This window comes from Budorcas taxicolor, chromosome 17, assembly GCF_023091745.1.
Source record: "Budorcas taxicolor isolate Tak-1 chromosome 17, Takin1.1, whole genome shotgun sequence".
Lineage (NCBI taxonomy): Eukaryota > Metazoa > Chordata > Mammalia > Artiodactyla > Bovidae > Budorcas > Budorcas taxicolor.
The window spans coordinates 15,992,481-16,016,606 of NC_068926.1; the positions used below are offsets into that span (position 1 = coordinate 15,992,481).

General features: G+C 40.8%; 1 protein-coding gene across 1 annotated transcript in view; it reads left to right on the forward strand.

The window, feature by feature from the left end:
• The window catches only part of INPP4B (inositol polyphosphate-4-phosphatase type II B), a 723,258-nt gene that overhangs the window by 398,768 nt on the left and 300,364 nt on the right, over positions 1 to 24,126 (forward strand). The window contains exon 7 of the mRNA XM_052654320.1: positions 20,462 to 20,512. Within this exon, the coding sequence (XP_052510280.1) occupies positions 20,462 to 20,512 (51 nt within the window). The remainder of the gene's footprint in view (positions 1 to 20,461; positions 20,513 to 24,126) is intronic.

Below are 24,126 nucleotides of genomic sequence, written 5' to 3' on the forward strand. Positions count from 1 at the left end.
GAATTGAACCGGGGTCTCCTGCATTGCAACAGATTCTTTACCAACTGAGCTGAGCCTGGACCTAATTTTGTTCTGGCTAAATTGTGAGATGAGGGAGATGTTCTGAGCTAAATTGTGAGATGAGATCAAAGGGTACTCACTTCCAGTTCTAGGATGAAGTTCTGGGGGATGTGATGCACAGTATGGTGGCTGTAATTAACACTACTGTATTGCACACTTGAAAGTTGATAAGAGATGATCTTCTATCAGGTTCAGAAAAGGTAACCAAAGGGAGGTGATGGATGTATGAATTAGCCTGATACAGTAATCATTTCAAAATACATATGTATATCAAATCTTTACATTGTATACTTTAAATGTGTATAATTTTTCTCAGTTATACCCTAGTAAAGCTGGAAGAAATGGAATTTTTTTTTCATTTTGCAATACTTTTTCAAGTTGCTAGATTAAATTATTTCTAATGTCTTTCCTAGCCCCAAGGCCCCTTAGCTCATAAATGATAGAACACTCTGATGGGGGTTTTCATGATGATAAATGTGATGCTGTCTTTTTTTTCCTATTTCTTAAATTTCTTCACTATAAGTGTTTTTCTCCTTCTTTAATAAGGTTCCCTATTCATTTCTCAAGGACATCAAGCAATATTTCTCTTTTGCTTTAAGAATAGCATTGAATGCTCTTCTGTTCCATTTCTCTTTTTTATGAATATTAATGTGCCTAGGAAGGCTTGTTGTTGTTGTTTAGTCACCAAATCGTGTCCAACTCTTGGGACCCCTGTGGACTTTTAGCCTGCCAAGACTTCTCTGTCCGTGAGATTTCCCAGGTCAGAATACTGGAGTGGGTTGCCATTTCCTTCTCCAAGGGATCATCTGACCCAGGGATTGAACCCACATCTCCTGCTTGGCAGGTGGATTCTTTACCATTGAGCCACAAGGGAAGCCCTGTAGGAAGTCTGCTGCTGCTGCTGCTGCTGCTGCTGCTAAGGCGCTTCAGTCGTGTCCGACTCTGTGCGACCCCTATAGACCGCAGCCCACCAGGCTCCTCTGTCCCTGGGATTCTCCAGGCAAGAGTACTGGAGTGGGGTGCCATTGCCTTCTCTGTGTAGGAAGTCTACTAATCTATTATTACAAAACCTGTACTAAATGTCTACCCATATTTACCACTCCCTCTTTTTTATTTCAAAGAAAGGGAAAAAAGTAAAAAATCTCATAGAACTGTCAGTTTCTTTTTTTTACAATGTAAAATTGCCTGAAGTCCCTGAAACGTGATAGTACAAGCCCAAACTGTCATATTATGTAGCTTGGTTTGCAATAAGCTGTGAAATAAAACTTGTACAAGACAGCTGTTCTAAAAGTTAGCTTTTCTCAAGGTGACAGAATTATTGGCATGTTAATTCCCTTAAAGAAATGTCTGTTTGCTTAATTGAAACAACTATTAAAAATTCCTTAATGGAAGATTTTCTTAAGAGTTTAAACTCTAAAAATCTTTTATTTGAATAAGTCCATTTATGGATTAGGACATATACTGACAACCTTAGGTTTTTTTTCCCCAACCTTGTGGTACATTTAGTGACAGCACTTTTCTAAACACTGATACATAACATGGTCTGTGTCCTGTAACATTTACAATCAAGAGATTCTAAAGTTAGAGAACATTTTGTAGCATCCCAATACTAGCTACCAGGGCACTTAGAAGCTGACCCTAGAGCCCCGAGATGTCATGAGACCAGTTCTGGTTAGCCGGATTCTTTGTGTGCTTCTGTATCTTTCCCATGGCCAAAGTTTCCATTCATTTTTAAAGAATTTCTCAGCAGCTACTGGGAATCTGATTGAATAGATAGTACTGCTCACCTCTTAGCCAGATATTTGAGGTCCCCTGAGTTTTAAACTTGATTAAAACTATTGATTTCTCAGACATAGAATACAAATTTATGGTTACTAATGGGAAAAGGAGGGGGAGGGTTAAATGAGGAGATTGGGATTAACATATACATTAAATAGAGAATATGTAAAAAACAAGGACATACCACATCACACAGGGGGTGATACACAGAATGTTGTAATAATCCATAAGAGAAAATAATCTGAAAAGATTATTGAACATATATACATTATGTATATATGTATACATATATATATACATATATGTATATATGTATATATACATACATATATATATATATATATATATAAATCCAAGCCACTGTGCTGTACAGCTGAAACTAACATGTCATTGTAAATCAACTATGCATGCGTGCGTGCTCAGTCACTTCAGTCTTGTCTGACTCTTTGCTACTCTATGGACTGTAGCCCACCAGGCTCTCTGTCCATGGGATTCTCTAGGCAAGAATACTAGAGTGGGTTGCCATCCCTCCTCCAGGGGGATCTACCCAGTGCAGGGACTGAACCCACATCTCTTGCATTGTAGGTGGATTCTTCACTGCTGAGCCACCAGGGAAGCCTAAATCAACTATACTTAAAAACAAAACAAAACAAAAGAATCATTGATTTCTGAGGTCCAGTCTTATTCCCCCTGATATGAGACTAAGGATAATTTTACTTTCAATTATTAATGTTAATATGGTGGTATTGTACTTAGTTTTTCCTGGAATAGATGCTCAAGCCAACTGCAGGCAGGGTCATAGTATACTGAGATCTCAGTTGACCCGGGTCCCAGGTTCCTCTGCTGTGTCGACTTCTCTGCCATGATCCCATAGTTGGGTGCTGGAACCTGCTTCCACCACCGCTGGAGAGCTGATCATCCACACCTCTTCCCAGCTCCACGACCAGTTATCCCAAGTGGTGGCTTGTAATGAGCCAGGGTGAGTATTTTCGCCATGGCAATTGCACGCGGTAGAAGTCATAGCTTTCCCTCCCATCTTCAGCCTCTGAGAATCAGTTGTTAAATCTTTACCTGGTAACAGCTCCTCTTAAAGGCAGAATTCTGTCTGGGAAGATCTGGTGCCAATAATGAGCACCCTTATCTGAGACTATTTGCAGGTTTCTTACTGACAACATCAAAGGGGAAGTCACTTTAAGAAGTGGGGAAAGTGAAAGCACAACTTTGGATAAAAAGAAGTCATGAAATTGTTACTTGGTTCTGTTGTCCCTGTGAGTGGACTGTGCGTGGTACTTAGTTTTAAGCAGTTCCCTCTCAAGTGCCCAGTCTCATTAGCTCAAAAAAGCCTGCCTCTCTGGGCACTGAGGCAGCCAGCATACCAAGTGTAAACTCATTTTAAGCACAAACGTGCATTATAAATGATGGAGACACTCCCAACTGTTAAGAGTTTTAAGTGTTAAAGATTCTAGGTTGTAAATGTCTCCTTGAGACAGTAAATTCCTTCGACATCTGAGAAGACATATTTTAAAAGCTTTGAATGATTTGAAGAAATAGGAGTATTTTGGCATTTGTTGAATAGTTACATTTTAAATTGAATTGCTTTACTGAAGATGAGTGTGAGTCCTATGGATGTGTGTGTCTTTGGTGAAAATACACAGGAAAACTGTAATTAGAAAATGAAAGCGCCATCTCAAAGGCAGCTTCAGTGCAGATGAACAATGTTCCACAGCTTTAACTTCAAAAAAAATCTAGAGTTGGATTTCCAAGATATATTTAAAAATGTTTTATTTTTATATTGGAATATAGTTGGTTTACAGTGTTGTTAGTTTCAGGTGTACAGCAGAGTGATTCAGTTATACAAATATATATATATGTATTCTTTTCCAGAACTTTTTCCTCATCTAGGTTATTACAGAGTATTGAGTAGAGTTCCCTGTAGTATACAATAGGTCTTTGTTGATTATTTTATATATATATATATATAGTATATTATAAAGATAACATATAATATATAGATAATGTATATTATATATATAGTAGTGTGTATATGTTAATCCCAAACTCCTCCAAGTTGTGTTTTAAGTCAGGCCCTATGAGGTGGCAAAATCTTGCTTACATGGAAAGAAGCTTTTCAGAAGTCCCGTTTACAAGTGTCTAATGCTGAAAAGACGGAGAAGGCAATGGCAACCCACTCCAGTACTCTTGCCTGGAAACTCGCATGGATGGAGGAGCCTGGTAGGCTGCAGTCCATGGGGTCGCTAGGAGTCGGATATAACTGAGCGACTTTACTTTCACTTTTCACTTTCATGCATTGGAGAAGGAAATGGCAACCCACTCCAGTGTTCTTGCCTAGAGAATCCCAGGGACGGGGGAGCCTGGTAGGCTGCCGTCTGTGGGGTTGCACAGAGTCAGACACGACCGAAGCGACTTAGCAGCAGCAGCAGTGCTGAAAAGAAGGGGTTTGGTTTCAAAATTAAAGATGCTGTTCTTTCTTTTTATCATCTTCCATCCATCCATCATTATTTGCCATTCATGGGTCTTTGAATCGTTGCTTGCTGATGTGGTTTAAATGCAAAGATGGAACAATGAAAATATTCTGTAAATTGTACTGCCGTGGGTACCTGCCAGAAATGCTGAATCCATCCATAAAAAATCCTACTCATAGGGGTTTCTTCAGTAATTATAATTCTGTTACCATTCAGTTTGTTGATAATTTCTTTTCAGGGAATTGAGTCCCTTCATGGTTTAAGGTAACAGGCTTTAAGGTAGCATGCTTCTTCTTAAGATTCTTCTATTTCAAGAGCTACGCTATTCTTTAATAGTTGTAATGTAAATAGTACATTTATTATTTAGCACTAAATGTATTTAAATATTCATCCACAAATATTCTTGTGATGGTTGAGCATTATTATCCTCAGAGATTAATGTAATTATACATGCAGGAAATTTAAAAACTATTTCTCTCTCAGTATCAAAGTACTTTCTATCAATATTCAGAAACAAATTAAATGACTCAAGGTTACCGAAACAATTATCGTTCTAAAACCTAAATACGTAACTCGATCGTGTCTCTAAGAAAGTAAAGCAGTCGTAATAAAACTCTAATTTGCAAATAACTCCTAATTCTTCATCGTTTCCAGTCTTGACTTTCTGTAGTCTATTCTCCATGTACAATCAGAATATTTCGAAAGTATGAGAAAGATCACATCTCTTCTTGGCTCAAAACCCTGCTATAGTTTCCTATTAGAATTAGAATGTAGACTTGACTTTACCAAAGCCCTGGCTTCCTTTTAATCTATCTTCTTCTTCTACCTCCTCCTTCAGCTACTTTTTTTCCAGCTACTCTGGCCTCAGGGCCTTTGTACTTGATGTTGTTTTTGACTGGAACACCATCCCCCCTTATTTTTCTCTGAACTGGCTTCTCTTCTTTAGTAGGTCTTAAAGTCACCTGCTCAGAGAAATTCACCCTCACCACTGGACATAAAATACTCCTATCCATTTACCTCTTCATTCCATTGCCCTATTTTACATCTGTGCATACTTACTAATTTACCCATTTTGATGTTTCCATCTCTTCCTGTTGCTAGAATGCAGGCCTATAAATTGATTATTCCTTTTTCATAGTCATGTCCCTCACACTTAGAATGATAGATCATTGTGGGCAAAGGAATGCAGGGAGATGGAAGAAAGACAAGTTCAAGGAACCCGTAGGGATTCAGAGCGACTGGATGAGTGGGTTCATATAGTAAACATCACATCCATCCATCTCTGAAAGAAATTCTATGGCAGAAATCTTCTTTAAAATGGTAAGACTGAAATATTCTCCAGAATCTCAAGGGGCTTTTGTTTATGTGGATTTTAATAACTGTGGCTATTAACCACATTAAAAATTAAAACTTAGAGAATGAAAAAAATACATATTCACTTAAAAGAGCTAATAATAAACCTATTATATGTTAACATATATAGTACATGTTTTTTAAAATTAATTGTTTTGGAAAACTAAAAATAAATGAATATTGGGAGAATGCCATTGTTTTACATATTTAAGTTCTATGCAGAGTACATCATGAGAAACGCTAGACTGGAAGAAGCACAAGCTGGAATCAAGATTGCCAGGAGAAATATCAATAACCTCAGATATGAAGATGACACCACCCTTATGACAGAAAGTCAAGAGGAACTAAAAAGCCTCTTGATGAAAGTGAAAGAGGAGAGTGAAAAAGTTGGCTTAAAGCTCAACATTCAGAAAACAAAGATCATGGCATCTGTTCCCATCACTCCATGGGCAATAGATGGGGAAACAGTGGAAAGAGTGTCGGTCTTTATTTTTTTGGGCTCCAAAATCACTGCAGATGGTGACTGCAGCCATGAAATTAAAAGATGTTTACTCCTTGGAAGAAAAGTTATGACCAACCTAGAGAGCATATTGAAAAGCAGAGACATTACTTTGCTGACTAAGGTCCTTCTAGTCAAGGCTATGGTTTTTCCGGTGGTCATGTATGGCTGTGAGAGTTGGACTGTGAAGAAAGCTGAGTACCGAAGAATTGATGCTTTTGAACTGTGGTGTTGGAGAAGACTCTTGAGAGTCCCTTGGACTGCAAGGAGATCCAACCAGTCCATTCTGAAGGAGATCAGCCCTGGGATTTCTTTGGAAGGAATGATGCTAAAGCTGAAACTCCAGTACTTTGGCCACCTCATGTGAAGAGTTGACTCATTGGAAAAGACTCTGATGCTGGGAGGGATTGGGGGCAGGAGGAGAAGGGGACGACAGAGGATGCTATAGCTGGATGGCATCACGGACTCTATGGCCGTGAGTCTGAGTGAACTCCGGGAGTTGGTGATGGACAGGGAGCCGTGGCATGCTGTGATTCATGGGGTCACAAAGAGTCGGACACGACTGAGCAACTGAACTGAACTGAACTGAGCGCATCCTGCAGAAGACCTAGAGTTCAGTTCAGTTGCTCAGTCATGTCCGACTCTGCAACCCCATGGACTGCAGGACCCCAGGCTTCCCTGTCCATCACCAAGTCCTGGAACCCACTCAAACTCATGTCCATCCTGTCGGTGATGCCATCCAAACATCTCATTCTCTGTCATCCTTCTCCTCCCACCTTCAGTCTTTCCCAGCATCAGGATCTTTTCAGATGAGTCAGTTCTTCGCATCAAGTGGCCAAAGTATTGGAGTTTCAGCTTCAGCATCAGTCCTTCCAATGAATGTTCAGGACTGATTTCCTTTAGGATGGACTGGTTGGATGTCCTTGCAGTCCAAGGGACTTTCAGGAGTCTTCTCCTACACCACAGTTCAGAAGCATCAGTTCTTTGATGCTCAGATTTCTTTGTAGTCCAACTCACATCCATACATGACTACTGGAAAAACTGTAGCTTTGAGTAGATGGACCTTTGTTGGTAAACTAATGTCTCTGCTTTTAAATATGTTGTCTAGGTTGGTCATAGCTTTTCTTCCAAGGAGCAAGCATCTTTCAATTTCATGGCTGCAGTCACCATCTGCAGTGATTTTGGAGCCCCCCAAAATCATTGTTTCCCCATCTATTTGCCATGAAGTGATGGGACCGGATGCCATGATCTTAGTTTCCTGAATGTTGAGTTTTAAGCCAACTTTTTCACTCTCCTCTTTCATTTTCATCAAGAGGCTTTTTAGTTCCTCTTCACTTTCTACTGTAAAGGTGGTGTCATCTGCATATCTGAGGTTATTGATATTTCTCTTGGCAATCTTGATTCCAGCTTGTGCTTCATCCAGCCCAGTATTTCTCATGATGTTCTCTGCATATAAGTTAAATAAGCAAGGTGATAATATACAGCCTTGATGTATTCCTTTCCTGATTTGGACCAAGTCTGTTGTTCCATGTCCAGTTCTAACTGTTGCTTCGTGACGTGGATACAGATTTCTCAAGAGGCAGATCAGGTGTTCTGGTATTCCCGTCTCTTTCAGAATTTCCCACAGTTTATTGTGATCCACACAGTCAAAGGCTTTGGCATAATCAATAAAGCAAAAGTAGATGTTTTTTTAGAACTCTCTTGCTCTTGCCTTTTCGATGATTCACTGTATGTTGGCAATTTGATCTGTGGTTCCTCTGCCTTTTCTAAATCCAGCTTGAAAATCTGGAACTTCATGGTTCACGTACTGCTAAAGCCTGGCTTGGCGAATTTTGAGCATTACTTTATTAGCGTGTGAGATGAGTCCAATTATGCGATAGTCTGAACATTCTTTGGCATTGCCTTTCTTTGGGATTGGAATGAAAACTGACCTTTTCCAGTCCTGTAGCCACTGCTGAGTTTTCCAGATTTGCTGGCATATTGAGTGCAGCACTTTCACAGCATCATCTTTTAGGATTTGAAATAGCTCAGCTGGAATTCCATCACCTGCACTATACTTGTTCATAGTGATGCTTCCTAAGGCCCACTTGACTTCTCATTCCAGGATGTCTGGCTCCAAGTGAGTGGTCGCACCGTCATGGTTATCTGGGTCATGAAGATCTTTTTTGTATAGTTCTTCTGTGTATTCTTGCCACCTCTTCTTAATATCTTCTGCTTCTGTTAGTTCCATACCATTTCTTCTGTTTATTGTGCTCATCTTTGCATGAAATGTTCCCTTGCTGCTGCTGCTGCTAAGTCACTTCAATCTTGTCCGACTCTGTGCGACCCCATAGACGGCAGCCCGCCAGGCTCCCCTGTCCCTGGGATTTTCCAGGCAAGAACACTGGAGTGGGTTGCCATTTCCTTCTCCAATGCATGAAAGTGAAAAGTGAAAGTGAAGTCACTCGGCCATGTCCAAGTCTTCACGACCCCGTGGACTACAGCCTACCAGACTCCTCTGTCCATGTGATTTTCCAGGCAAGAGTGCTGGAGTGGGGTGCCATTGCCTTCTCCCTTGGTATCTCTAATTTTCTTGAAGAGTTCTCTAGTCTTTCCCATTCTGTTGTTTTCCTCTGTTTCTTTCATAATAGTGTTTCTTTGAGAAGTACCCTCCCCCATTCCAGTTTGAGATGCCACAGTCACATTTCGCTGTGCTGCTGAGAAACTGCAGAGTTTTGTTTCAATTTCTCTGCATTGCCTTTAGTCCACTGTCGTGGATGTGAACTCTTATTTCAGCCTAAGCGGCAAACAACACAGCAATGGAGGGGTTGAGAACATTGGTTTCAGAACACAGACTTGTGTTGAAATGCTAGCCCTTTTATGGAGCAGCCACGTAACCTGGGGAGAAACTTAATGTGTTTTGGCGTTTTGTTTTCAGGCAGGTTGAAAGGAACTTCAGGTATTAGCCTCGGCTATCTCATAAGGTGGTTTGTGGAGTGAATGAGAAGGGAAAGCAATGAAAAACAATTCTGAGTGATTAGAAACCATTAATTAAAGGAATATAAAGAATTTTTTAAAGCATTTTTAAAGCTTCTCCAGGTGGTTGTCAAGTGCAGCCAATACTGAGACCTAATGACTGGATAAATTATTAGATGTTGGGTTGGCCAAAAAGTTAGTTCATTTAGATTTTTGTATAACCTTATACAGAAAAGCCTGAACGAACTTTTTGGCCAACCCAATACTTTGGTGGAATTCCATAGAGAAAGAGAGTTATGTGATAATAGAATAGATGACCACAACACTTCATTGGATAGATACAATAAAAGCCTCTTCCCTCTGTGTCTGTGTACACCACTTTTTTCCAATTTGTTGAAAAAAATGTACTTTGTGAATTGATCTTATCAATCAGTTGCTCTTTACTCTGGGCTTGGTGATCTTCTTTTGACTGGGGTTATGAAAGACTGAGTTATAAGTGAACTCTTAAAATACTAAGCGATATCACAATAATTTCGTTTTAAAGCTACCTAGAAATTATTTAGCCTTTACAGTGCTGGGACTAATTGACTTTTACTGAGCAACATATTAATAGACATGTGCTTGTGTTGGTATTACTGTTCTCTGTCTAATGGCTCATTCATTAACTCATGACTCTGATCTTAATTGGGGGCTGTTAATATATTAAGGACGGTGTTTTTGAGTCTGGTAATGTGATGAATTGTGTCTGTTTCTATTCCCCGAGGCTAATAGATTTTTGGTTTTTAAAACTCATTAAGCAGCCCTGGGGAAGATGATTAAAGTCACCACCAGTCTGGACTCAGAAAAGGCACACTGTCATGGAAGGGATGCAGATGCTTTAAGCAGAGCATTTCAAATCTGAGTGTAACTTGCTACTGAAGTGGGCAAATAACTCCAGTTTTCTGAATCTGGGTTCTCTCATCTGTAAAATGGGCCAGAGACTAATAATATAAACCCAGAACTAAGGAATTAAGTGAGATAATCTAAGTAAAAAACAAATTGATACATGTGCCTCTGAAATACTTAACCCACAGGGCAAGAAAATAGTTACTTCCATTGATTCTGTTATCCTTCTTTATCAACTACAGATTTTTATTATTTCTTTCTAGGGTAGAAAGTTTCTAGGGTAGCACATATTCAACCCAGGTCTCATGCTGGGATCAACAGATCAGCTCCCATTGACTTTCTTTTCCTTTTTCAGAATGATGGTACAGTTATTTTTGTATGTTGGATAAGTGGAGAAATAGAGGAAGGGAAATGAAAACAGTGATGGAGGTTTGACCTTACCAAAAAGCTATTAATATGGATATATGATACTTGAATTGAGTGATCTGTGTCCTGAAATGTTAATATTCTCATATGGGGCTTTGGAAGTCAGCAGGAGTTGAATTCTCAACTATAATGAGCAGTTGTTTAGCAGATTATTAGTTAATATCTTTGGTGCCTATAAACACATTTTTATATTCTGTTTTTGTGGTATAAAGAGTCCTTTATTCCTGTTTTAAAAATAGCTAAATATCTGTTTTTTAGTTTATTGTTTATTGGGATAGAGTTGCTTTACAATTTTGTGTTAGTTTCTGCTGTACACCAAAGGGAATCAGACACATACATATATCCCTTCTTCCTTGGATTTCCTTCCCATTTAGGACATCACAGAGCATTGAGTAGGGTCCCTGTGCTTTACAGTAGGTTCTTCTTAGTTATCTATTTTATACAGAGTAACATATATATGCCAGTACCCCCCTCTCAAAAAAAAAAAAAAAGAACTTTGGCCTTAAATTGTACAGCTCTTTGGGATTTTTGCCCTGCTTTAGGTGAGTGCCCAGGGCAAGTGTTGACTCTGAGACGCAGTGCGGGACACCCCATGGGCTCTGACCAGTGGCACCTTTCCTAGCCTGGTGACCCTTTTAGGAGGAGCCAGGAGTAGAGTCTGAAAGGCAGAGGATTTACTCACAGAACAGCAACAGAGAGACCTTCTTTTGATTTCATGAAAACTAGACCTCAGTTTTAGCATCTCTTATTTTCAGCAGAACTTATATTTTTCAGTAACTCTCCAACAAAGGAAGAGAATGTCTAAAGATATTTTGGCTATTCAGTACTTCTGTTTTTTGTTTTTTTTTTTTTTTTTTACCAGCCTATAATAGATCTCTGTAAGAGTTGGAAAGGGAAATGGTATAAAATGTGGATAATGGCAGGGTTACCCAGAGTTATATGACTCCAGAGCCACGTTTTCAGTCACCATTAATGTAAGGAACCACATGACTCCTATATGACTGGTAGAATTTAGTATAATGTCACATTCATTTGGTGAAATTAACAGTCCTAAGGAGCCACCAATTAAGCATAAAGGGACTCATGTTACCAGAAGTCGGTGGTGTGAGCGTCACTGCCTTAAAGACATGGGAATCCTTTAAGATATTTTTAAACTTCTTTTTTTTTTTTGTATTGCTGCTGCTGCTGCTAAGTCGCTTCAGTTGTGTCCGACTCTGTGTGACCCCATAGACAGCAACCTACCAGGCGCCCCCGTCCCTGGGATTCCCCAGGCAAGAACACTGGAGTGGGTTGCCTTTTCCTTCTCCAATGCATGAAATTGAGAAGTGAAAGTGAGTCGCTCAGTCGTGTCCGACCCTCAGCGACCCCATGGACTGCAGCCCACCAGGCTCCTCTGTCCATGGGATTTTCCAGGCAAGAGTACTGGAGTGGGGTGCCATTTTTTTGTATTTTTTTGCTATTGCTAAGTCACTTCAGTCATGTCCGACTCTGTGCAACCCTATAGACTGCAGCCCAACAGGCTCCCCCATCCCTGGGTTTCTCCAGGCAAGAACACTGCAGGGTATAGCAAATTAACAAACAATGTTGCAACAGTTTCAGGCGAGCAGCAAAAGGTCTCAGCCATACATATACATGTATACATTCTCCTCCAAACTCCCTTCCCATCCAGGCTGCCAGATAGCACTGAGCAGAGGTCCATGTGCTATACAGTAGGTCCTTGCTGGTTATCCATTTTAAATATACCAGTGTGTACACGGCGACCCCAAACTCCCTAACTATCCCTTCCCCATGTCCCCTTCCTTCCCCCCAGCAATCATAAGCTCATAAGTCTGTGAATCTCTTTCTGGAAGACCTCTAAGATTGGATGCATCCAAACTAAGAGTGTTTACATTTTTCTCACTGTGATCTCTTTTTGCTTGGAAATCTCTAGAATGTTCCTGTGTACATCATTTACATGACACGTTTTGACACGTGAAAGATGATCACATTTGCCTAGCGAAGGCCAGGATTGCAAGTCACACTCATTGCTCTTTAGATCCTTTTTGGATAGTGTTCAGGCTTCAGGATTAACTGCTTTTACTAAGAGAACTACCTGCAGTTATCCATTTTTAACTGGTTTACTGAAGACTTCACTCAGTAGACTGGGCTTCCCTGATGGCTCAGACTGTAAAGAATCTGGCTGCAATTCAGGAGGCACAGGAGATGTGGGTTAGATCCCTGGGTCAGGAAGATCTCCTGGAGAAGGGCATGGCTACCCACCCCAGTGTTCTTGCCTGGAGAATTCCATGGACAGAGGAGACTGGTGGGCCATAGTCCATGGGGTCACACATGCTTGGACACGACTGAGCGACTAACACTTTAACTTTGCTCAATAGACCAACATATAATGGCATCCCTTTCCCCCTCCAATCATATTTAACTACTGTGCTCTGTTGATCTTTTTTTTTTTTTTTTTTCATTTTGTAATTGTGTGTTTGGAAGATTCCTTAGCTTTGCAGTAGCTTTCAGATATTAAAAAAGTTTATTTGGGTTAGGATGTGGTAGCTGGGATCAGCAACTCTCTCTGACACCACATAGAAATGAGTCAAATGTTACAAAAGTCATGTTTGAAAACATCATCAAGCCATGATAGTAATAACTAACATGGTCATGCTCAGTCATGTCTGACTCTTTGCTGCCTCATGGACAGTAGCCTGCCTGTCTCCTCTGTCCATGGGATTCTCCAGGTAAGAATATTGGAGTAGGTTGTCATTTCCTCTGCTAGGCGATCTTCCCAACGCAGGGGTCGAACTTGCCTCTCCTGAATTGCAGGCAGATTCAAGAAAACTAAAATTCCAGAGAAAGGAGGACCTTTCAGAGTTGAGCTCTCAGGAGCATGTGTATTCTCCTTCCCAGGCCTTTGGTGATTCTGAGAGTGGGCTAAAGAACAGGACTTCACCTGGACAGAGGGCTGCTGCCCAGAGAAAGAGAAATTAGCCGAGCTTTCAGCAGCTGTATTGGATGGTGTGAGAAACTGAGTCTTGAGGGTCCTCAAATTAATGGTCATTATTTTCTCAGAAGAGACTAGCTGAATCCTGACCCTGGCAGGAGCCGAAGAACCAGGCCAAAGGTTTATAAAAAAAGCAGAGTGAAACCGCCCACCATTTCACAGTGTTTAGGGAATGGGCAAAGGGACCAAAACCAAGCAAGAGCCCCAGTCCTAGAGGGAGTGGTGAATTGATGCTGAGTGACTAAAAAGCCATTTTTCACCTGCGGGCAATGAACAGATTTTCTCTCTGTAGCTGGAAGCCTGAGTATCTGTCTTGACTAAACACAAGGCAGCCAGCTGGCTCAGAAGCCAGCAGATTAGGGTTTTCATGTGTAGCTGAAATAACAAACTTAGAGAACAAAAGGGACTCAAATATATGGCTGCTCTGTCTCTAAAGACAGATGCTGAAGCTGAGGTTCAGTGCAGAAGTGGTCCACTGAGACATCTGAGAATCTCTAGCATCCTTTCAAGGGCTGAGGAGCAAAGGTGAATTAGGCTCTCTACTGAGGGCTATACCTTACAACACAGATAGACTGAGTGTCTTAGTTTGCTAAGGCTACCGTGACCAAGTGCCACAGACGGAGTGGCTTAAAGAGCAGAAATTTATTTTCTCGCATTTCTGGCCTCTGGAAGTCCGAGATCAAGGTGTCAGCAGGGATGAGGTTTTCTGAGACCTCTCTCCTTGACTTGCAGTTGACCACCCTCCTTGCAGATTGTGGGTTTTTTGTTTGTTTGTTTGTTTTCCTTTGATTTGGACCATTTTAAAAGTCATCATTGAATTTGTTACAATATTGCTTCTGTTTTATGTTTTTGGTTCTTTGGCCATGAGGCATGTGGCATCCTAGCTCCCTGAGCAGGGATCAGACCTGCATCTGTGTATGTCGGAAGGTTAAGTCTTAACCACTGGACCACCAGGAAGTCCTCTGCTGATTCTTCACTTGATCCTCACTTTGTGTTTGCACCTCTGGTGTGTCTTCCTCTTCTCATCAGGGCACTGGTCCTGTTGCATTAGGACCCCATCCTAGTGGTCTCATTTAAACCTAATTACCCTATCTCCAATTGTAGTCATTTCCAAGATGTTGTGATTAGGGCTTCAGAATATGAAACTGAGACTGGGTCGGGGAGTGAAGGGTTAGGAGGTAGGGGTAGAAGGCGGGGATTCAGCCTGAAACACTGAGTCTTTCCAGCTCAACTCTGTCCCAAATCAATCCCTGACTTAATGACCAGAGCAGCCTCTCCTCCATAGCATGGTACAGCAAAGGAAAGGATATTTCTGAAACAGATAGTATCTGGAGCTTTTATAGATGCTTGACATTTAAGAAAGTTACTAAGTGTCTTCATAACCAGAAGACAAATTCCCTTCCTTATTAGGCATTTTTAGGTGCAAATGAATATCTACCATTGTCATCTGTGGCTGTTTCACTCATAAGCATTCTAGTGTGTGTGTATTCAGTGCTAAGTCATGTCTGACTTTTTGCAACCCCATGGACTGCAGCACACCAGGCTTCCCTGTCCTTCACTATCTCCCAGAGTTTGCTCAAATTCATGTTTATAGAGTCAGTGATGCTATCTAACTATGTCTTTCTCTGCTGTCCTGCTCCTCCTTTTGCCCTCAGTCTTTCCCACCATCAGGGTCTTTTCCAGTGAGTTAGCTCTTCACATCAGGTGGCCAGAGTATTGGAGCTTAAGCTTCAGCATCAGTCCTTCCAAAGAATATTCAGGGTTGATTCCTTTAGAATTGACTTGTTTAATCTCCTTGCTGTCCAAGGGACTCTCAAGAGTCTTCTCCAGCACCACAATTGGAAAGCATCAGTTCTTCGGTGCTCAGCTTCTTTATGGTCCAACTCTCCATAAATGACTACTGGAAAAACCATAGCTTTGACCAGATGGGCTAGACCTCAAACTTTAGCAGGCATATGAATTACCCGGGGATCTTAATGAAATGAAGACTGGTTCAGGATGGCTGCCCTGGTGGCTCAGACTGTAAAGAAACCACCTGCAATGCAGGAAACCCTGGTTTGATCCCTGGGTTGGGAAGATCCTTTGGAGAAGGGAATGGCTACCCATTCCAGTATTCTTTTCTGGAGAATCCCATGGACAGAGGAGTCTGGCAAGCTACAGTCCATGGGGTCACAAAGAGTCGGACACAACTAAGTGACTAATACTTCGCTTTCAATATGTCTGGAAGGGGCCTGAGATTCTGCATTTCTGTAACAAGCTTAATGGGATGGCCCTCAGACCATCCTGTAACCAGCTGCGGATCAGTGAGTGATGACTGCGCATGCTAGAGCTTAAGAACATTGCCCAATAAATAATGCCTAAGATTGCTTCCAGCTCTGAGCTCTGTTAGCATTTTTTAAAAACAATATTTTTTTAAAAATAGCCATATTCTATCTCTTTGACTATAAAGCAGTGCATTTTTGTGAACTTGTATAGGACTTGGAGGGGAGCCAGACATTTCTCTTGTGATCAGGTTTCCATGCGTTTGTTATAGTAAGGTTATTCTTTATCTCATTCCAAGTGGAACAAGTAAATCTGATGGTTTTATATATTTTAATTTGAGATACAGAGAATTGTAGTAATAATTTTGTTAGAAGAAAGGGCATGTTTCAATGACACATTCGTTACAGGAGACCTTCCTGGATTTGACAATAGTCTGCAGAAAGGATCTGGGTTTTCCCCTTGTCCCAAGTGTGTTTCTCCATTGCTGCCAACACCTTCCCCTCTTCCTTCCAGCTGGGACCCTGCAGGGAAAGATTGCTTCTTCCTCACCTACCGATGAAGTCCAGGCTTGGACACCTCGGTGCGTGGCCTCTTCTTCCGTGGATCCGGATACCTAACAATAACCTAGCGCCACTCACATATGAAAAAATACAGCAATCACCCTCTTCCTATGCTTAAGGCACATGCCTAGGCTCTTTATAACAAGGGTGACTCATTTAAGAACAGCTTCTTATATCAACTTGTGGAGTGCTTTATTCAGCCGCAGCAGGGGTAGCCCAAGTGGCCTCTTAATTGAACAATTAGCTCATGAACAAGTCACTGAGGATTTGATGAAAGAGTGGCAGTCACTCTCTGCTACCTGATTTTGCTTTGTTTCTTTTTTTTCAGGGTAAATTTAATATGTAGAAGGTTGAGCTTATAAAGTTGATAGAGAAGGAAATGAATTTGTTTTACAGGAATCTTAAGAAATATTCAAGATGGAATATATAATTTTCTCCATGACCACTCCTAGGAATTGATCTTTCTTGCTTTATTTGTTGATATCGTAAAAGTCCAGACAAAAGGAAGTTGTAAGAACTTTAAATATGTAGCCAGGCAGACATTCTTATGTCCCAGGAGGGGATGGGGGAGGGGTATGGTGAAGCAAAACAGGGCGAAGAACTGCTAATAAGACCAAAAAAGGAAAAATGAATTTATAAAGACCAGAAAATCTCAGGAGGCATGACATTGCTGATGAACTGGAATATTCCAGATGCTATAGAGACAGTCATTGCTTCATCCCTTTCTCACCAAGAGGTCTCTGCTAAATCTGTCTAGGGTTTATTTATGGGGGTTTGTTTTTGTTTCTTTTCAGTGACATATTCCTCTCTCAGTCCTATCTCTGTCTCTCTGCTTCCTCCATCTTTTCTCTGTCATCTCTTCCGTCTCTCTTTTTCTCTCCCCCTGCAATTTTCTCTCTTCTTCCTTCCCTTTTTCTCTCTTGTTTCTTCCTCCCTTCCTCTCTGTGTCCCATACTGTTCTAAGTGCTGGAAAGATGTCTCACTCACAATCACCTATGGAGTCTCTTATTAACCCCATGTTAGAGATAACTGATGTAAAGGGAAAAGACGACTGGAATAAGGAGGTTAAATAATCCCCCAATATGACTCTGGGCAGAGTTTGAATGATCCAGGAGGGGACTTCGTTAATGGTCCAGTGGCTGAGACTCCGTGGTCCCCATGCAGAGGGCCTGGGTTTGATCCCTGGTTGGGGAACTAGATCCCGCATGCCACAGTGAAGATCAAAGATCCCATGTGCTGCAACTTAGACCTGGCACAGCCAAATAAATAAGAAATACTTTTTAAAAAATTGTCCTATTGTCTAGAAATTGTATACAACTCCAGTTCCATAACATGTGATCTCTCTCCCCAAACCGAGTTGACTCTTGTGTCCTTAGAGGACCCATGTTAGAGTGTCTTCTGAATACTCACTCTTTTCCAAACACAGATGGGTCTTTATGACTCCATGCCTGCTACGTAACACCTTGTTTGCTTGGCCGCCTTCTCCTTTGCCTCAGACTCCTACTCACCTTTCAAAACTCAGACCTCCTCTGTTGTGAAGCCTTTCTTGATGCTTACAGGCTGCATCAGTTACTCTTCACTCTGCATTAAGACAGGAATGTGCCCACATTTTCATTTTAGAGCTTACTACAGTGTCCTGGATTGTTCATACATTTATGCTGCCCACTAGACTCTAAAGTCCCCAAGAGAAGGAATGGGACCTTATTCACTGACAAACCCAGTGTTTTCACTGTGAGGAGGGATGTATATTATGTAAGAAAAGCATGGTCCATTTGTAACCTATATACTGTCACCGCAGTGGTATTGATCTTAAATATAGAAATTAAAACTCTACATATAAACTGATTTAAACAAACATTTCCTATACAAATTTGACTTTATAAAATTTAAAATTTGTTTATTATTTTTGTCTTTAAGTTCTCTAACTAAAGAGTTCCTCTTGTGATTTAAACGTGCCACGGTACAGGAAAATATGAAGTACAGATATGTTTTAAAAATACTTCTGTTACGTAAAGTGAAGTTCACTCTGTCTTTCCCCCCTGTTTGCACATGTGCACACAGACAGACAGGCAGACACACACACACATACACACACACACACACACTGAATATGCAAACTGGTCAGTGAATAGCTTTAGACATTTTCATAGTTTGCAACTTTGGGTTAAGAATCTTTTTTTCTCTATGCAGTTTATTCATATTAATAAGGTATAAATGTTCTACTGATAAAACCAGTATAAATTTAGGAGTTTAACGACTAGGTTGCAACAATTGTCAGTATTTTTATACCTTTGTCCAATATTATATTACATAGTGTATATATATTTATATATATTTATACATACGCTCACTTTATGTAGTCCTATGTATGTTTACTCTCACCATTTTTTTTTTTACTTCTTTTGCTTTCTTTCTACATTCAACCATATGTCCTTGGTTAATGCTTTTGGATGTCAAATATTTTCTTAAAATGATGATACATATACACATATATATATGTGTACATGGGTTGCATATATGTGAATATTCACTATATATATTTCTAGCATATAGTCTACATATACGTATATATGTACACACACACACACACATACTGTCTTTAGTCTACCTGTACATACATGCACACACATTACATTACAGCTTGCCATGTATTAATATATAGTTTCTGAGTTTCTTTATCCTCTGAGGCCAGCTAATGATTTCCAGATAATGTGAACATTCTGGACCAAAGAATGTTAATGCAGCCACCAACCTGGAAATGCCCTTAACTAGTGAGCACTCTGTCATGAAACCCAGAGTTGAGTGTGTGCTGTAAATTATGTTGTTTTCTCTGTTGGGATCTCTCCTGTCATTATTTTGTGCTCTGGTGAACGATTTTGAGTCGTAATGACTGACAAATTATACAAGTGATAATGCTGGATCTGTCATAAAGAAACAAAGAATAGGATTGCCATTGCTGCACGCCCAAAGGGATTTTGTTTAAATGACCCCCTAAAATGTTGATCCATTATATGTTCCTGGGTTCCTCTCTCCCCTCTGTCTCTGCTCTCCAAATAAGCACAGTGTTCTTGTATATTGCTCTGTATTCATTTAACTTGTTTAGCACATCTTTGCTGTAAATTTAGATATAGTAGATTTAGGATTTATGTTTTCTTCCTGCTTTTACTGCTTTTTCTTAAGTGAGAAAGATAATTGTGATTTCTTTTTATCTGAAAAAAAGTTTTAATAGAGAATCATAGACTCAGTAGCAATACATCAGAGTCAATATCCTGGGCCAGGAAAGAACACAAGATATTTTGAAAGAGCCTCGGGTAATTGTACTGTACAACCAGGGTTGAGGATCACTACTCAGGAGAAGAAGTATGTCTACTTATTATGTAAGGAGTTGATTTTTTTCACCTGGAATGCTTTGGAAACATAAGAAAATCTTCCCCAGATGACTATTTTATACTATTTTCCTCTTTGGGGCTTCCGTGGTGTCTCAGTGGTAAAGAATCTGCCTGCAATGCAGGAGACCACCTACAATGCAGAAGACAGGGGCTTGATCTCTTGGTTGGGGAGTTCGCCTGGAGTAGGAAATGGCAACCCACTCCAGTATTCTTGTATGGGAAATCTCTTGGACAGAGGAGCCTGGTAGGCTAATGGCCATGGGGTCACAACAGAGTCAAACACAACTTAGCAACTGAATCACTACCATCATTTTTTCTCTTCCACAATTGAGAATTAGTTTCAGATGAATCTGGATGCAGTTATCTCAAAATTTGGCTGAGAATTCTGAAGTGGGAAGCATATCCTAAAAGGATGGTGCAACTTGGTTCTTATGCAGAGAATAAATATGTATAAGCATGCATGCAGCAGCATTCTCTAGGTCACTCTGTTCTTTCCCTGGAATGCTGAATGAAGGTTGCTTTTCCAGGAGATTAAAAGTGATTCACCTAAAGCCCTGATATCTCTGTATTTGACAAGGAGTGTTGAGCTGAGGATTCAGGCAGCTCTGTCTACTTAGGGGCATCAGGAATTTCAGGAACTATGAAAGGACAGCTTTGTAGCTGCCCATGGTGGAAGCTATATACAAGTACCTTCAGTAATGATTAACCACAGAGTCTGAATTGATGCCAGATAAAGGGAAATGAAAAGGACACCTATATGACGCTTCCACACTGGTTTCTACTCTGAAAGTGGTTCAGAAAATGTTTGTTTTTCTCCCTAGGTTCGAACCAGTGTTGTACCTGAACACAAGGATCCCCCACCAGAGGTTGGGGTAAGTGTTCTTATGTTTCCAAAAGGCATACTTGTTGCTTCTAAGCTAATCATTTGGATTTTTCTCTGGCCTGCTGCCTGATAGCTGACAAGTAAAACTGAGTTACATTAACTGGGTGTGAGTATGCAAGGAGACATTGTCACATATTTGCTGAACTGCATGGACTTCATTCCTTTTCTCCTGAAAATCATCATGATGTGAATTCATCTTTAGTTCAGGTGGCTAGAGAAAAGTCTAGAAATGGCCCTGCAGGAAACTGAGATGCCATTGGAACCAACATTCCTGGACCAACAGGAGGCTGGGCAATTGAAGATGTGAGTTCTACCTCCCCAGCAAGGAGACAGAGGACTAACTGGCCCTGGCCATGGGACTGTGACGTTTCTGCTCCCTGCGGCTTCAACACCATTGAGTTTAGTCGTTTAGTCACGTCCAACTCTTTGCAACCCCATGGGCTGCAGCACTCCAGGCTTCCCTGTCCTCCAGTATCTTCCATAGTTTGCTCAAACTCACATTCATTGAGTCGGTGATGCCATCCAACCATCTCATCTTCTGCCTTCCCCTTCCTCTCCTGCCCTCAGTCTTTCCCAGCATCAGGGTCTTTTCCGTTGAGCCAGTTCTTCGCGTCAGGTGACCAAAGTTTTGGAGTTTCAGCCTCAGCATCAGTCCTTCCAGTGAATATTCAGGGTGGATTTTCTTTAGGATTGACTGGTTTGATCTCCTTGAGCACAGGTCAGAGGAAAAATGCCACCAAAGTATGGCCCAGTGTTGGGAGATCCAGCTAAGGTTTTCCTGCTGCATCAGAACTATCGCCTCTTCAGCTTTTAGAAGTTGGGAGAACAAGAGGTTAATAGGTGATTTTGCTTAGACAAGGCAGTGGAAGCTCTTGAAAAGATAGCCCAGGAGGCTTGTCCCTGGGATCTGGAATTCAGAAAGGAGGAATAAAGTCCAGAAATAAGTTGAGTCTAAGAGACCCAGTGGCTGAGCCAACTGAAAGGCGGATTTGAAATTCCCTGAAGTCCTACATGCAATTAGCAGCCTTCTTCCGGTGGGTGTGGGGAACCCTGTACTAGGTAGCATTCACTTCCTCATTGGCCACAGCTGCCATTCCAACTGGCCAAAGGGAGCCATCCAGAAAGCATGAACTGGCTGAGAAGTGAGTCAGCCTCCTCGGCACCTGTTAGCGAAGGCAAAGAAAAATGATGCTTCATGCTTGCTCATGCTGAACACTGACTTCAAGTTTCTTCCTGGGGCAGGTTGAATAACTCCGGTTCAAGAGAATTTTCATGCTTTGTTTCCTGTCTGTCCCTTTAGCCTCTTTTACTCTTCTTACTTCCACCACCAATGTCACTGCCAAGACTACAAAGGCTTCTATACCTTTCTGCAAGGGACTGGCAAGTCCTTCCAGCCTCAGGCTTCCCTCCCAGCAGGCCCCATGCAGTCTCCCTGCCCAGCTGCAGCTCCCTACTGGTGCTGTCTCCCATTCCAAGACTTTGGTTTGCCAACTATCTTGTATTTGTTTAGACCACCAGAATACAAAGGGAGGGTATGTCCAAAGATAATCACATAATATGATAAGAATCTAGTACATTTTCCAACACATCAGATATCAGTGAAATGGCAGTTATATTGCTGAACTATATCTCAAGCATGATAAGCATGAGCCTAAATAAGAATAAGCATGCTTTGGGGGCTTCCTTGGTGGCTCAGATGGTAAAGAATCTGTTTGCAGTTCAGGAGACCCAGGTTCAATTCCTGCACCAAAAAGATTCCTTGGAGAAGGGAATGGCAACCCACTCCAGTATTATTGCCTGGAGAATTCCATGGACAGAGGAGCCTGGTGGGCTACAGTCCATGAGGTTGCAAAGAGTTAGACATGGCCGAGTAACTAACACTTTAAAGCATGCCTTGGCTTTCTAACATTCTCAAAATACATGGTATTCTGATAGGGAAGAATTGCCACACCTTGAGAAGCTATGAAGAACCACTGGTTAATATACATCTCATCACTCCTCAGAACGTTTTTTTTTTTTTTTGATACTGATAAAATTCTTGAGGATTTAAGTTCTTGGTCAATGTGTCAAGAACTCTAGCCACTAAGTACTCCTATTTTAAAAATGGGCTAAACATTTTATTCTAAATCTTTCAAATACATCCCACACATTTCTTTGCATTCTTCAGCAGCATCTCTCAGAGGCACCCACGTCTCTGTTGCTGACTTAGTCAAGCGGATACCAATTTGTGCTGTGAAAACTTTTCAGGTGTATTCATAATAAAGATGTAATTTTATAATATATATGACTTCACCCTAAAGTGCTTTTTGATGTTTTTTGTAGACTCTTCATCACATTGTAATAGATTTCCTCTCAGTTTTTTTTTTTTTTTTCTTTCTGATGTATTTTTTCAGCCCAAATATTTCGTGTATGCTCTGACCCTTCCTGTGGGGTTGGAGACTGTGCAACAATGTCTGTTAGGGTTGAGAGTGAAGAAAAAATACTTGTACAAAGGTGTGAAAAAAGCCCTGTCCTGTAAGTTATTTGTAGGAGATGTTATGTATCAGCCTCACGATATCAACTTCAAGTTTTCAAAGACCTTTTACAACTTATACCACAGTTACTCTGTATAGTTTTATGAGAATAGGACAGAGTATAACGGACATATCCATTTAACCTCAAAACCAGCACTGTCTAATAGAAATACAATGTGTGCTACATATATAATTTAAAATTTTCTAGTAGCCTGTGCTTTTAAAAGTATAAAAAGATACAGGTGAAATTAATTATAATATTTTATTTAACCCCATCTATGCAGAAATATTATTTCAAAATGTAATCAGTGTAAAAATCATTAATGATATATGTCACACTGTTTTCATATCACATCTTATAACTCTGATGTGTATTTACACGTAGAACACATCGCAATTCACAATAGCCGCAAACTAGTGCTCAAGCTGGATAATGCAGCTCTGGACAGCACTTGAAACAATTTGGGAGGTTCACGCCAGTTGAAATGTAAAGACAACCTATTACTTGTGACGGGGGGTAAGCCAGTTAACTCCTATGGGTCCCTGATTTTTATCTACAGGCGGGCCATGTCTCTACAAGTATTAACTTTCTTTGAATGCATCCAGACTCCACAAGTCTTAACTTTCTTTGATTTCATCCAGATATTTCTTGGGCTCTGATAAACGTTCCACATGATCTAATAAAAATTTGATGTACAAAAATCATAGCTATGGTGTACTCAGCACTATGAACTGCAAGGAACCACAGAACATTCATATATCTCTTTCACTAGGATGTTGTTCAGTTATTAAGTTGTATCCAACTCTTTGCAACCACATGGACTGCTGCATGCCAGGCTTCACTATCTCTTGGAGTTTGCTCGAACTCATGTCCATTGAGTCATAATGCCATCCAACCATCTCATCCTCTGTCGACCCCTTCTCCTCCTGCTCTCAATCTTTCCCAGCATCAGGGTCTCTTCCAGTGAGTCAGCTCTTCACATCAGGTGGCCAAAGTATTGGATCTTCAACTGTTGCATCAGTCCTCCAACGAATATTTAGGGTTCGTTTCTTGTAGGATTAACTGATTGATCTCCTTGCAGTCCAGGTG